General features: G+C 44.6%; 1 protein-coding gene across 3 annotated transcripts in view; it reads right to left on the bottom strand.

Moving 5' to 3' along the window:
- Positions 1-16,497, bottom strand: part of LOC126458000 (ATP-binding cassette sub-family C member 4-like) — a 310,841-nt gene that overhangs the window by 13,536 nt on the left and 280,808 nt on the right. For all 3 annotated transcript variants that reach the window (XM_050094772.1, XM_050094773.1, XM_050094774.1), the window contains 3 exons: positions 10,077-10,204; positions 7,300-7,545; positions 3,493-3,662 (listed from right to left, as the gene is read on the bottom strand). In XM_050094772.1, coding sequence (XP_049950729.1) covers positions 3,493-3,662; positions 7,300-7,545; positions 10,077-10,204 — 544 coding nt within the window. The remainder of the gene's footprint in view (positions 1-3,492; positions 3,663-7,299; positions 7,546-10,076; positions 10,205-16,497) is intronic.

The following is a 16,497-nucleotide window of genomic DNA, read 5'->3' as shown; positions in this document are numbered from 1 at the left end:
TGAGAAACCAGTACCCAGAATAACCACCTCTGGCAGTAATAACGACCTTGATACACCTGGGAATTGAGTCAAACAGAGCTTGGATGGCGTGTACAGGTACAGCTGCCCATGCAGCTTCAACACGATACCACAGTTCACCAAGAGTAGTGGCTGGCGTATTGTGACGAGCCAGTTTCTCGGCCACCATGGACCAGACATTTTCAATTGGTGAGAGATCTGGAGAATGTGCTGGCCAGGGCAGCAGTCGAACATTTTCTGTATCCAGAAAGGCCCGTACGGGACCTGAAACAAAAGGTCGCGCATTATCCTGCTGAAATGTAGGGTTTCACAAGGATCGAATGAAGGGTAGAGCCACGGGTCGTAACACATCTTAAATGTAACGTCCACTGTTCAAAGTGTCGCCAATGCGAACAAGAGGTGACCGAGACGTGTAACAAATGGCACCCTATAACATTACGCCGGGTGATACGCCAGTATGGCGATGACGAAAACACGCTTCCAATGTGCGTTAACCGCGATGTCGCCAAACACGGATGCGACCATCATGATGCTGTAAACAGAACCTGGATTCATCCGAAAAAATGGCGTTTTGCCGTTCGTGCACCCAGGTTCGTCGTTGAGTATACCATCGCAGGCGCTCCTGTCTGTGATGCAGCTTCAAGGGTAACCGCATCCATGGTCTCTGAGCTGATAGTCCATGCTGCTGCAAACGTCGGCGAACTGTTCGTGCAGATGGTTGTTGTCTTGCAAACGTCCCCATCTGTTGACTCAGGGATCGAGACGTGGCTGCACGACCCGTTACAGCTATGCGGATAAGATGCTTGTCATCTCGACTGCTAGTGATACGAGGCCGTTGGGATCCAGTACGGCGTTCCGTATTACCCTCCTGAACCTACCGATTCCGCATTCTGCTAACAGTCATTGGATCTCGACCAACGCGAGCAGCAATGTCGCGATACGATAAACTGCAATCGCGATAGGCTACAATCCGACCTTTATTAAGTCAGAAACGTGATGGTAGGCATTTCTCCTCCTTACACGAGGCATCACAACAACCTTTCACCAGGCAACGCCGGTCAACTGCTGTTTGTGTATGAGAAATCGGTTGGAAACTTTCCTCATGTCAGTACGGCGTAGGTGTCGCCACCAGCGCCCATCTTGTGTGACTGCTCTGAAAAGCTGATCATTTGCATATCACAACATCTTCTTCCTGTCGGCTAAATTTCGCGTCTGTAGCACGTCATCTTCATGGTGTAGCAATTTTAATGGCCAGTAGTGTATATGCAGGGGCAGACTACTGAAATTTCTTGCGACATCACTTTCGTCCCGCACTGAGAAGAAAGTGACGGCACCTTCTGGCACTGCGAGCCATCATCCTTCATGATAGTGCAAGATTCCACACAATGAACTCCGTGCAGGAACTCCTGCATACATGGGAGCGGGAGATACTGAACATTACCGTATTCATCCGATATCAGTCCACGCGATTTCGACCTGTTCGCCAAAATGAAAGAATTTCCTCATGGCACATGCTACAGCACAACAGAAGACATCATCCGTGGCACAGGGCGATCCTTGAGAGACATCGACAGAGATGGACAAACTGACGGTGCACGACGCCCTTTATGTGTGTGAGGGAAAGTGATCGAGATGTCGGACGATTGTGCTGAGCGCAGTTAAGACTGTGAACGTCTGTCAATAAAGTGTGATATGAATTATAACAGTGTTTCCATTACTGTTTATCCAACCCATGTTCATAAGGTATTAATTTTTTTCCTAAAAGCTTTATTAAAGTATTTTTTTCATAAACACTTTACTTGGTATGGCCAGTCTGCATTTATATCTTCTCTATTGTGACCATCTACAGTTACTTTGCTGCCCAAACAGTAAAACTCATCTACCGTCTCTAATGTCTAATTTTGAACCTAATGCCCACAGCATCACATAACTGTATTCGACTACATGGTGCAAGATATATTAAACTGTAACTAAAACAAATATGAAATATGGGTAATACACAGTCTTTACAAGAACGAATAAAGAACAACAATAATGGAAAATCAAGAGAGCGGTGCTCAGAATAAAAGGGCGTAAAGGAGGAATGTAGTCATTCCGCTCTACTGTCCAGTCTGCACGTCCTAGAAGTAAGGTACAGGTGTTGGATTCAGACTGAGTTTGAAAGGACGTCAGTGTTAAAATTCGTTGGTGACATTGCTATCCTGACTGAAACTGAGGAAGATTTACAGGATTAATGAAAAACCGCAGACGTTGCTGTTGAGAAACGAAGTGAGTGCACTAGCGGTTTCGGCCGTTTTCAAGTGGTTCTGAAAACTGCGGTAAACCTGGCAGATATATAACCATTGCTATATGAAGGCTGAAATTGGTACTGGACTCAGTAAACAGCAACTGGAGCGGTTTCTCATTAATGAAACAAACAGTTGCGGAATCAGGACATGGAGAAACTAAGAATTATAGAACCTCTTGCATCAAATGAACTGTATAATTAGTACAGAATATAAATTGGGGTAGACTAAAGAAAGATGGAAGTAATGACTAGTAACAGAAATCAGAGTAGGTAAAATTTAACATCATAATTGGAGACCACGAAGTAGACGATATGAGGGAATACAACTACTTTCGAAGTAAAATAATTCACGATGAATGGAGCAAAGAACACATAACATTAGAATAACACAGGCAAAGAGGGTATCCTTCGTTAAAAGAAATCTACTAGTACCAAACATGTATCTTCGTTTGAGAAAGCATTTTCTGAGAATGTACGTGTGCAGTACAGTAGTGAATAGATCAGAATCATGGACTGTGGGAAAACGAGAAAGGAAGAGAAGCGAAGTACTTGAAAAGTGGCATTACAGAAGGCTCCTCACAAAGTGGCCCGATAAGGAATGTGGAGGTTCTCGTTTGAATCGGTGACATGAGATAGTGTGTGGAAAACACAAACACTAGAATAACGGACAGGATGATAAAACACATGTTAAGACATAGGGGTAAACATCTATAATACCGAAACGAATCATAATGGCAAGAAGTGTGTGAGAATACAGAGACTGATATATATCTAACAAATAATTGAGATCGCCGGCTGTAAGCACCTCTATGAGATGAAGCGGTTAACACAGGAACGAAGACATAGTGTGGTACACGGAACCAGTCAGAAGACTGATAACGCTAAGAAGCAGAAAATTGTGGTCCCATAAGAAGTAACTTCAGCCCATCCGTCTTGCTGATCTTGTGTGTACATCATCTCAGACAGGGCCTGCCAGAAGCAGCAGTGAGTAACCAAAACCGCAGCTGTAGTCACGCTTTGACGCCAGTAGAGTTTAACCGCAGAAGAGAAACGATGCCTTTACAGGTGAGGGTCCCCTATGGAGCCTAAAAGTTGTCATAATACCTGAGAACAAGCTGTTTTAGTATTTTACAGTAACGGAAATCTGTTCAGAGAGTTGTGGAGAGGTGGAGGTGCGGGATACTGACTTGTTGTCGACGTTGGCCGTCGCCTCGTCCAGCATGAGGATGCGGTTGTCGCGCAGGATGGCGCGCGCCAGGCACACCAGCTGGCGCTGGCCCACGCTGAAGTTGCTGCCCTGGTCCAGCACGCGCGTCTGCAGACCCAGGCTGTCGTGCAGCGACTCGCGCAGCTCCACCTCAAAAACAAGACGGCAGCCTTCAGCTTGTCCTCATTTCTCCTTCACAAGTTTGAACCACACCTGAGTATACTGCCTATTTCTGTTTACTTACAACTGGTGAGTAATTCTGAACATGAGGCAAACTGCCTGTGGAAATCTGAGAGCATGAGAGGTAAATAAGGTTCAGAACATTTACTAACGACTGCCTTCGTCGGAGAACGTGCAGCTCTGACCATGGGCGCCGATAATTCTACACTACTGCCCATTAAAATTGCTATACCAAGAAGAAATGCAGATGATAAACGGGTATTCATTGGACAAATATATTATACTAGAACTGACATGTGATTACATTTTCACGCAATTTGGGTGCATACATCCTGAGAAATCAGTACCCAGAACAACCACCTCTGGCAGTAATAACGACCTTGATACGCCTGGGCATTGAGTCAAACAGAGCTTGGATGGCGTGTACAGGTACAGCTGCCCATGCAGCTTCAACACGATACCACAGTTCATCAAGAGTAGTGGCTGGCGTATTGTGACGAGCCAGTTGCTCGGCCACCATGGACCAGACATTTTCAATTGGTGGGAGATCTGCAGAATGTGCTGGCCAGGGCAGCAGTCGAACATTTTCTGTATCCAGAAAGGCCCGTACGGGACCTGAAACATACTGTCGTGCATTATCCTGCTGAAATGTAGGGTTTCATAAGGATCGAATAAAGGGTAGAGCCACGGGTCGTAACACATCTTAAATGTAACGTCCACTGTTCAAAGTGTCGCCAATGCGAACAAGAGGTGACCGAGACGTGTAACAAATGGCACCCTATAACATCACGCCGGGTGATACGCCAGTATGGAGATGACGAATACACGTTTCCAATGTGCGTTCACCGCGATGTCGCCAAACACGGATGCGACCATCATGATGCTGTAAACAGAACCTGGATTCATCCGAAAAAATGGCGTTTTGCCGTTCGTGCACCCAGGTTCGTCGTTGAGTATACCATCGCAGGCGCTCCTGTCTGTGATGCAGCTTCAAGGGTAACCGCATCCATGGTCTCTGAGCTGATAGTCCATGCTGCTGCAAACGTCGTCGAACTGTTCGTGCACATGGATGTTGTCTTGCAAACGTCCCCATCTGTTGACTCAGGGATCTAGACGTGGCTGCACGATCCATTGCAGCCATGCGGATAAGATGCCTGTCATCTCGACTGCTATTGATACAAGGCCGTTGGGATCCAGCACGGCGTTCCGTATTACCCTACTGAACCCACCGATTCCATATTCCGCTAACAGTCATTGGATCTCGACCAACGCGAGCAGCAATGTCGCGATACGATAAACCGCAAACGCGATAGGCTACAATCCCATAGTGCTCAGAGCCATTTGAACCATTTTGTCAAAGGTCATGGGCTACCTCCTTATAACGAGTGGGACCTCCTTTTGCCCGGCTTTGTGCAGCAGCTCGACGTGGCATGGATTCGACAAGTCGTTGGAAGCCCCTGCCGAAATATTTTGACCTATGCTGCCTGTACAGCCGTCCATAACTGCGTTAAGTGCCAGTGCACGAACTGACCTCTCGATTATATCCCATAAACGTTCGATAGTATTCATGTCGGGCTATGTTGGTGGCCAATAATTCCATCCAATTGTGCAGAATGTTCTTAAAACCAATAGCGAAGAACTTTGGCCCATTGACATGTTTGGGAATTAGAAGCCAATAAGTGGCTGAAAATGGTCTCCAAGTAACCGAACATTACGATTTCAAGTCAATGATCGGTTCAGTTCGACCAGAGGACCCAGTATATTCCATTTAAACGTAGCCCACACCATTATGGAGCGACCACCAACTTGCACAGTGCCTTGTTGACAACTTGGGTCCATGGCTTTGTGGAGTCTGCGCCACACTCGAACCTTACCATCAGCTCTTACCAACTGAGATCGGATCTCATCTGACCAGGCTACGGTTTCCCAGTCGTCTATGGTCCAACCGATATGGTCACGAGCCCAGGAGAGGCGCTGCAGGAGATGTCGCGTTGTTAGCAAAGGCACTCACGTCGGTCGTCCGCTGCCGTAGCCCATTAACAACAAATTTCGCCAACGGATACGTTCGTCGTAAGCCCCACATTGATTTCTGCTGTTATTTCACACAGTACTGCTTGCTGTTAGCACTGGCGACTCGACGCAAACGCCGCCGCTCTCGTTCGTCAAGTGAAGACCGTCGGCCACTGCGTTGTCTGTGGTGAGAAGTAATGCCTGAGATATGGTATTCTGTTTTAGGAACTGAATTGTAACAGTAAACCAGACCGTATGGCAAAAACACCTGTCTTGTAGCGTTGGCACTGGAATCAGTTGAGCATATCCATGGGCCTGCACAAAGCGTCGATCTTCTTCAGAGCTTCCTGCATTTTGCAAAAGTTTTCCAGCGTTGGTAGTTCTCTGTGTACAACAGCTTCATAGTTCTTACAACGTCACACACTAACTCATTTATATATACTGTGAATAGTAATTGTCCAATAACATCGTCTTTGGGTCATCTGACATATCCGAAGATTCCTCATTGTTAACAAGGATCCAATTGTTCTATTTGCTAGGAACTCTTAAATCCTATCACAAAGCTAGTCTGATACTCCGTAAGCTTCTCCACTCGTATTTTCTTCACAAGGTGACAGTGCGGAACTGTACCGAACGCTCTCAGATGCTGTAACACGGGGAATATCCGAAGCAAACTCGGTCTATAGTCACGTCGACTACAGGTCGTTATGCTCACCCACCGTACAGTCTTTCGCAGTTGGACGGTATCGTAGCAAACCTCTCTTGACTACTGCACACTAGAAGAAAAAAGAAAAAAACTAGCAGGTAAAATAAAATGGGCAAAATTTAACTGTGACAAAATTTGTCATAAATGGAATAGTGATTTGCTGTCTTCACTGATGACAGTAGATTATGCTGGTATTCAAGTAACGGTCGTGTCTGTACACCGCAAATATAGTGACACTTGTCATTCATAGGTCATTCATCCATTATCCTGGAACTCAGCACCTGAACGAAATGTCTGGGAGACCTTCATCTGAAACTTTTGTTCGCATTTCTATTTTGTAGGTATTGAGAAATGTGTGCCAGCTATATCTGTCACGTTGATAATCTCATGCTGCTATCATTCATTCGACAAGAAAGCGACATCCAGTTTACGCAAAATAATCTGAGACCACGTGGGTTGTTGCAGCGACATGTGCTCTTCGCAGTGTGTAGCACCTGTCCTGTACAGTCTGGTTAAAACTGGCCAACAGTGAGCTCAAGTGGGAGCAGTAACTGGTACGGACTCTGCAGTCACCCACAGCATTTCCGCAAGAAACTTGGGAAATTTTACTACAGAGTGCTATTTGCCACTGGCATGGTCATCTGCATGCGGGAATGCAAGTCTGCGCTACCGCCAATGATGATATAATGGGAAATGGTATGACAGTTAGGACACTTTCAGTTAGAAGTATCTGCATTGGTTTTGATGTCATATAAATCTATCTCCCTTTTCAATCTTCAGTTAAACATTACTTGCGGTTGTTGTAGTATTTCTTCGGATAATGTACAAACAGATGGTAAAAAACGTACCGTTGTTTAGAGAGCAAACTAAGAGTACATGAACATGTGTCACCTCGTCAAGAGTCCTCCAGAGGACTTCGTCAGGAAATTCGTCGAAGGGGTCCAGGTTGAAGCGCAGCGTGCCGGCGAACAGCACGGGGTCCTGCGGGATGATGGAGAGGCGAGCTCGCAGGTCCCGCAGGCCGACCTTGGCTGTGTCCAGGCCGTCGATCATCAGCTCGCCCTCCACGAACGCCAGCCTGAAGAGCGCCGAGATCAGCGACGACTTGCCGGCCCCCGTGCGTCCCACCACGCCCACCTGCAAGGCGACACCCCTTATAACACGTTTATTTTGCTTCGCAGGAGTTCTCTGTCTAATTAGTTATAAATAAACATAGGATTCTGTACAAAAACTCGCTTTTCATTGCTTCATGTGCATTTCGAAACATGTCCGTCCATTTTTAGAGGTTGATTTCACTTAAAACTTTTTTTAGCCCTTGATGTCTACCTTTGCTGCAAAAAATTACTGCTTCATGTTTGTGCTTGTTACTAACACAGCACTTAACCTGTTACAGCTCCACATTTGACCTTGGCCTATAAAGCTATAATTAAACTCTGTCAGAACAGGCGTCGGAAGACCCAAAGGTACCGACCGGCCGCCGTGTCATCCTCAGCCGACTGGCGTCATTGGAAGTGGATACGGAGGAGCAAATGGTCAGTATACCCCTCTCCCGGCCATTGTCAGTTTTCGTGACCGGAGCCACTTCTTCTCACTCCAGTAGCTATTCAATTTGCCTCACAGTGGGTGATTGCATCCCGCTTGCCAACAGCGCTCGCCAGAATCGGACGGTGACCCATCCAAGTGCTAGCCGAGCCCGACAGCGCTTAACGTCAGTGATCTGACGGGAAACGGTGTTACCACTGTGACAAGGTCGTTGGCCAATAGCAAACTTAAAAAGGGATATTTACTGTGTGCATCAAACTTGAGCGTATACCAAACTGTGCGTCTATGACAGGTCAAATGTTTGTTAACCATGAGAGTCTGCCTTTAAAGGGTGAAACATCCTGACATTAATACTGTGTGCTGCAGCGACAGTCGAATCCAGATCAGTGACTTTTTAGAATAATGCTCTTGTAACGTATCATTTCCAGGCCATGGCCGTCAGTTAGTGCTCGTCGCTCTTGTGAGGACTGCCGTTATTCTCCAGCCTGGAGATAAACAACGGGGTTCCCCTAATCCGGCTGAAGTGAGGTGGCTCGGGCCGATCTACCGATTTTTAAAGGCGCATGTTTCCCACACGGTGGATAGCGTTTGCTAATATCTTTAAGAAACAAATTCCAGAAACTGTCGGCAGGCAGCAGCGAGCATTAATAGTGGCCAATCGAGGTGTCTACTTGCTGCTCTGGAGCCTGACTGATCCAGAGGACTGTATGTAAAATATTTTGTTGGAGCATTTGGGAGCGGGCAAAGTTGAGTGGTCGATCGGCAGCTCTGGTGGCCGAGTTTTAAGCCCTCTAGGGTGGAGCTGTTGTGGAGGTGTGCTTCGGAAGTCTCTAGTCAGGGATCAGTGAAGTTACTCTCTCTGTGTCGAGAGTATAGGAAGTTTCCGGAAGTGCGATCCAGTATGCGTGGGTGGGAACAGTTTTGCTCAGTTTGTTGTTTTCACGGTGGGTGTTGCTGTTTAGCGGATTGTTTAGGAAGAGGCTGCCTAACAGAGCGGGGCACAACTAGATAACTGAAGCTGTTGTCTAGCGAATGAAGTGGAGTTGACGGGGGATTATTAGAAGTTAACACATTGTGTTCTGGTCCAATTGAAATTTAAAGTGTGGACTCCTTGTTTATGTCCTTATCGGCTTTGACTTTAGACTGTGTTGTTTATAGAGCAGATGGTAGAAACAGATTGGTGATAGTGTAGTGACTGACAGTGATGCTCGTTGTACAATTCAGCGGCCAAATTTGGGATATTCTTGAAACTAGTCAGATGGGCATAGGGGATTGAGTAGAGATATAATAGACGTGAACATAATAGCCTTGTCTCGTGTGTCAAAGCAATACTGGTGGATCCTAATTTAGCTTGTAGTAAATATGCAGCATTGAAAAGAAATTATTCAGGTCTGCTTGCAAATATTTCAGAGGAAGTTTATGGAGCACTACGAGGCGTGACTCGCCTCGCGCACTACGAGTTTATAGAGTCTGGCCGTGGCTGCGACGGGGACTACACCAGATGCTTATGGAACCCCCAAGACGAAGCATGAGAGGGAACGTTTCGCTCTTACCATCCGAACTAACCTGGCACAGCTTACAGACTAACTGAAAACTTCATTTTTGCTGTAATCCTCCCCATCTTTTCAAATTTCGCAGAGCTTCTTCAGGAAGTCTGTGAAGCATGAAAAGTAAGACAGATTTTGGGATACAATTCTAATATAGTCTGGAGTGTGCCTGGATACTTCAGCCGATAAGAGAATACCAAAGGTATAGATTGAAATTCCATTTTGGTGCTTAGTTTTAATCTGTCTTGAAGTTTCATTGGGGTGCACTTTCCGCTTAAGTGTGGAAGTTTCAGTTTGTGCGCCAGTAATAACGAAATGCTTCCCTAGTAAAGACGCACGAAAATCCAGCAGGAATATTTGGTTTTAAGAGTACCTACACCTAGCACTTGAAGAAACACCCACATCGTTCGAAATACATTGGATAGCAATGAAAATGGTTTTTGTGACTGAAGATGCTATCTGTTTATCACTGAAAGAGTAGAAACTGGAACAGCTCTAAAAAGTTCTGGTACTGATAAAGTGAAATGATTTATACACGTCTTCTTCTGTTACCGTTGGTCAAACAGGTAACTGACTCACCTTCTCCCTGGGTTTAATTTTCAGATTCAAGTCTACAATGACGTAGTCAGACTGAGGCCCGTATTTCATGTAGACGTGTCGGAAATCTATTTCTCCTTCTGATGGCCACTCTTTAGGTGTTTTCTTGTCTGAAATCAAAAAATATGTAACTATATTAGCAACATGAAACAATAAGTTCTTACAGTATGATTCTCTGTATGTTGAAATTCGTCATCTCTTATTTCCTCCTCTTAGAGATTTCAAATTGCTTTAAAATCTTATATGGACGAAAACAAAGCCTTTCGTGACGGCAATGATGTATAGAATATTCTTGGACTTCTTGCTGCGTAAATTCAGGATAGAACCTCAAGTTCTCGACGATTATCTCCATCGTCTTTGTCAACAGAAAAAAAAGAAAGGTTCAAATGGCTCTGGGCACTATGGGACTTAACATCTGTGGTCATCAGTCCTCTAGAACTTAGAACTACTTAAACCTAACTTAAGGACAATCTCCTTTATCTTCTTAGGAGGTAGGAAAAAAGATCTTATACCTCGTCTTACCAGGACTCTGCATATTGTGCTGGCCGTAGCACCGTAGAAAGGGAGGAATTCAATGGGCAGCTCATGACGTGAATGTTCAACATATTCATGTTTCCTCTTCTTAGAGAATGCTGACTTCGTACCACGTGAACCATAACCGTACTTTCGGAACAAGTACGTCATTTCAGAATCTAGATGGTCCTTGTCAGAAAGGCTTTTGCTGGCCACACGACGTAGAAGCCCTTGAGCACCCGCCTTGAACACAGGAATAGCACATACCCAAACATCCAGTTCACTATCGAGACAGAGAAAGAAGGAAGGTTAGAATTTTTAGAGGTTTTGTACAATTTAGGTTGGATGGGCGTCTCGTCCACTCTACGTGCCGCAAGCCGAAGCATACTGGTTTATATCTTAGCGCCCAAATTTTTCATCGTCCATTCCAGAAGAGAGCCGTTTTAAATACGTTGCTACACAGAGCAGAAGCTGTTTCTGACGAGGACCGTCTGGTTTCCGAAATTTCATTTGAAGTACGTGTTCCGAAAGAAAGGCTATGGTTGACGTGATACAAAGCCAGTGTTCTCCAAGAAGAGGAAACGCGAAAATGTTGAACATTCCCGTGATGATTATTCTCCGCCATAATGGCTATGTTTGTGAACCATGACTGTGTGGGATAATTATTTATTTGTAATTTCTGCTACCAGTCACTTTTTTTGTGTTATGTTTAATCTAACATAATACAACGCGTTTCGAACATATTCTGTTCACCTTCAGCCGTTTATACATACATACAGAGAAATGTTACTTAAAAATAAACTGTCTTAAACTAGATTAATCTAGACCTCTTTGTCCATTGTTTGTTACTGTTGTGGCTGGTGTGGCATTTGGGGGGGGGGGTGGAGGGGGGAACAGTGGATGGCCTGAAATCGACGTCAGTGATGTCTTCTGCTGATTTTCTTCTTTGTGGTTGTTTATATGACAGTTGATCACTTACGATTTCATAACCTTGCAACTTCACTTGCATCGCTGGTGTAATGGCGGAGCTGTTGATTAACATTACACCATTGCACATTGTATTTTGTCATTGATTTCGAACGTAATTCACTGCACAAATACAATGTGACAAAGTACTATGTGCAGCAGTGTAATGTTAATCAACAGCTCTGGAGATGAACAGAACATGTTCGAAACGTGTTTATTATGTTAGATTAAACATAAAACAAACAAATAAAAAAGTGACTGGTAGCAGAAATTACAAATAAATAATTTTCCCACATGAGCCGCCGATTGCAGTCCTTCCTTTCTACAGCACTACATCCAGAAAAACAGACAAAGTTCTCTTAAGACTGGGTATGAAATCTATTTTCCGGCATCCTAAGGAAATAAATGAGAGGCTACGACCTGTTAAGGGCAGTCTCAGTTTCAGAATCTCTGGGATTTACAATAGCCCTTGTGAGTCCAGTCATCCATACAATATGTGACTGCTGTGCAGAACATCAACGGCATATTAAAAATCGGGAAGTGGAGAAATCTGCCGTTGCTGAGCACTGTCTTATGAACAAACACGAAATACTTTTTGACGGAACGCAGATTTTGTCTCATGCTTCTATGTACTGGGATTCTGTAATTAAAGGGGCTGTAGGTATAAGAATGTGAAAGAAGTACTTCAACCGCAGCAGATATAATCTTAGTAGTGTATGGAAGCGAGCTCTCGATGCAGTGAAGAAGCAGAGACATTTGTCGCAATGCTGACGCTACTATAATCCCATCAAACACCTTATCTTCTTCAGAACCCTGACTGTCATCTGTGTTACTGACTAGATACAACCTAATGATCCCATACCCTATCATTTTCAGACCCACATCAACCCTACTTTTCCACCTGTATTATTGCTGCTGGCCTCAAATCCGTAGAACATCCCCTGCAGAACTCCAGCTGTGGCATTAAGTTCCAGACTCCCCTCAAAGTTACACTGTACCCACCATCTCCTACAGACTACTTCATCCCCATGCACCCTATCCCAATCTCCATATTAAATTTGTCCATAACTACTCCTGTGCTAACTGGAATGAATATCAGGAATCCATAGATACCCAGATTGGAAGCCACCCCATCGTCTTCCAGCACCGGACAGTATCCCCCATGCCACATCCTTGTTCCAGCAGACCTTTTTGGTCACTATATCCGCCCATATCCTACCAAGGCCATCCATCCTCATCATCCCACTCTATCCTCACAAGCCCTGCTCCTTCTCCGAGAATCCTGTCACTTATACTGCACCTTCCAGAGGACTTGTGACCAGGATACATTCACACGCCATCAGAAAATACAGAAACACATCAGAAATTTACTCAACGCTAAAAAACGCCTAGACAGGCGCCAGACATGCACCAGACTCAATGCTACATTTCCCATTAATTCTTCTAAGTATTGGAATGCATTCCACCGACTCACTGACAACTATTTCTTCCCTCACTACCCACACCTGCTCAACAACCATCCTTTACGTGACGACCGGACCAAAGCTGAACTTTGCATCCTATTTCCGACATCTTCTCAATTCCTGATGACCCTCGCTTTGGTTACTCCCTCTTTCCTACCACCTGTGAACATGTAAATACCGTTGTCCCACCTCTGACTCCCAGCTTCCAGTACTTGGACAACGTATCAAAAATGGAATCAAACAACCCAATCACAGCACATAAAATAAAACAAGTATTTCACAGAAAATGCAACACATCCCCTGGTCACAACCGCACCACCTATCAGCACCTTAAAGAATACCCCTCTCTTTTCTATCCATTTTGAAACCCTTTGTACCACTATCCTCTCCACAGGTTACTATCATCAGCTGCAGAAAACCTCCAAAATCCCACTTTTCTTTAAAAAAAATGGTTCAAATGGCTCTGAGTACTATGGGACTTAATATCTGTGGTCATCATTCCGCTAGAACTTAGAACTACTTAAACCTAACTAACCTAAGGACATCACACACAACCATGCCCGAGGCAGGATTCGAACCTGCGACCGTAGCAGTCGCGCACTTTTCTTTAAAAGCAAACAAACCCCCTATTGATACCCTCCTGCTACTGCCCCATTTGCCTCACTCAGTATTCAGGAACGTCTTTAAATCCATCCTATTCCGTTGTATCCGCAACAACACCTCCTTCCCTTTAATCAGTGTGGCTACCTTCTCCTCTGACAACCAGCTGCTGCACCTCATCCATCTCTTATCCAATCAGCTCAACACCCATAAATCCACAATCTTCCCATTCCTCAACCTGGAGAAAGCCTACAAACATGTATGGCATTTCACTCTTCTCTTCGGATTCCAGACTTATGCACTTCCAATTAATTATGTTCGCCTTTTGCATGCTTCCTCTCTAATTGCCCATTCTTTGTCAGCATTAACAACATCAATTACCATATCTCCTACCCCCACTGCAGGTGTTCCCAAGCCTCTGTCCTCTCTTATCTTCTCCACATCCTTTACATTGCTGATGTGCCCAAACCACTCCACTAGCCCATCGCTTCCAGTATGCTGTGACAACACTTTCCTCGCCCTTTATCCTACTACACTCCAGAAATCTCAACAGTCTCACCAAACACAGCTCAAATAGTTCCCATCATGGAGTAAAAAATGGCTCCTGAAGATCAATCCTTCCATCTCCATGGCTTCTACCTCACCATTTATGATCATCCTATCCATTTAACTAACACATTAAAATATCTTGGACTAATCATGAACCAGCAAATAACGTAGAAGCAGCATCTACTAACCATCCAACAGAAAGCCCACAATAGACTGAAACTGCTAAAGCTACTAACTGTATGAACCTGGGAATTGCCTTCTTCCACTGTCCCCCACACGTACAAAATCTTGACCTGACCCATCCTTTGCTATGCTAATGTCGCATGGATATCACCGCCCAGCTGCACGTTTGCCAACACATCCCATCAATCCTACACCTACACACCCTCCACATATTCTCCCAAGGAACTTCAACCATTTCCATCTCCCAAATCATGAACTCCATCCTGACTTTTAATCCCCCTACCAACTTTAAACCCATCTCATCCATTCCACCTTGTCAGTGCTCCCTCTCCCTCCCTTCCCCACATTTTCCCTACCCCCTTTTACCCTTCCATTCTTCTTTCCCTAGCCCCTTTTCCTTATCAGATTTTAGCCTCACTAATAACCCTCTACTCCAATCCCTCTTTTATCCCAACAGCCACACATACCTCACTGATACAACTGCACCAGTCCTCCACCCATATACCAACTGCATTCTACTCTTCTCATTGGCCAACCTTTCCCCTTCAACAACAGACTACCTACCCCAGAACTGGTCCTTGCAGCTTCAGTGCCAGTGAGGAGCTTCTTTTTAACATCAGCATTCTGTGTCAAGGTTTTTTTTTTTAAATGTTTTTAAATATAACCTTCCTGTGTTTCTGATTTTTACCTGTATTACCACTGTTTTTAAGTAAGCGTGAAGGAAGTTATGTCTCAAAAAGTTCAATCTATTTATTAGTCTTTCATCTTATTTAGATTTTCTTGCCAACTGGCTGAAGCGTGGGTTGGATGTACCATCAACAGCTCACCTTCTGCCTATATGGGATAAGAGGGGATAAAATAACAATAAAGGAGTGGGAATCAGTTTAGACAATCAATTTCTCATGACAAAGATGAAGGAGGTAATCATTGAAAGATCGAGGTTTCACGATGAATTGACACGGCAAGAAGCCCGAGAATGTTTTATATATCTTCTTGGGATGTTCTTAGGAGTATAACAGGGGGATGGGATTATATTAGCGAAATACTGTCAGTTATGCTAGGGACTCGGCGTATGACCACTTTATTACATGTCAGTTGTAAGCAAAGCGTTTCCTCATTGTTTGCCCCAAATCACTGTCAATCTTAAGATAATTCTCAAGATGACCTGGGTGGGTGAACATGTAACAGCAGATGTAAGAAACTTGATTTAGAGCCATAAATTTAGTACCTAATCTGTCTGTTGCAGATGATAAGGGAAAGAAAAAATTTATTGAATATATGTATCCTAATATTTCGACACCAGAACCAGACATTCAGGCAAAGAGGGTACACTTGAGCGGCAACCTGTATGTGGGACTTTCCCAAAATCCAGACAGGTGGGGTTTAACTGAAGTGTTTGCTTCGCTCTGACATGGTTGTCCTGTTTAATATCTGGTGGACAGCAAGAGGGACGCTACCAACTCATAAATACGTGAGGAGACGTGAGCCAATCACAGGCATTCCCGTAACAAACAAGCAGGTTTGTTGTTGGGTTGTGCTGTCTTTATAGCTCAATAATGCAAACAAATACTTGGAAACAATCCGGCAGGGACTCAGCTGCCAGTACTGGAAGTGCCACAACGAGAGACACTTGAGAGTGATTCGGGAGTTCCCCATTCACATGCCTCCCATCGCAAGATCAGAAATTTTCGCACTGTACAAAGACAGGGAGGTGTGGTAATGCAGTGTTAATAGCTTGTTGGGTTTGACGGCGAATTGATCCCAGCAATCGCAAAGACAAAATGACAAAAAATCCATTGCCTTCAGGACAGAGTGATGACAACTAACAATGTTCCTAAGCAGGAAGTGACAGATCAGTCAGTTACAGTGATGAGTCAGCAGTCTGCCAGAGAGGAACTAGATAGAAACAGAGAGACAATGAGTATGCCTTCCAAAGGCATGTCATCCTATTGCAGACTCAGATTTCAGACTCTGAATCAGATCACCACATTCATTTCAGTTCTCTGGTCACTTTGTGGCATAACCATTTTCCATTCCATGCCAAACGGAGCTTCCTTGCCATCTGATGTTCAGATTTTTCAAACATCCGTCTGCGCTTCCTTGTCTGACTTCAGTTTTCAAATATTTAA

This window comes from Schistocerca serialis, chromosome 2 (genome assembly GCF_023864345.2).
Source record: "Schistocerca serialis cubense isolate TAMUIC-IGC-003099 chromosome 2, iqSchSeri2.2, whole genome shotgun sequence".
NCBI lineage: Eukaryota > Metazoa > Arthropoda > Insecta > Orthoptera > Acrididae > Schistocerca > Schistocerca serialis.
Note: the sequence above shows the minus strand (reverse complement) of the source record. Positions and strands in the feature narration are given on the sequence as shown.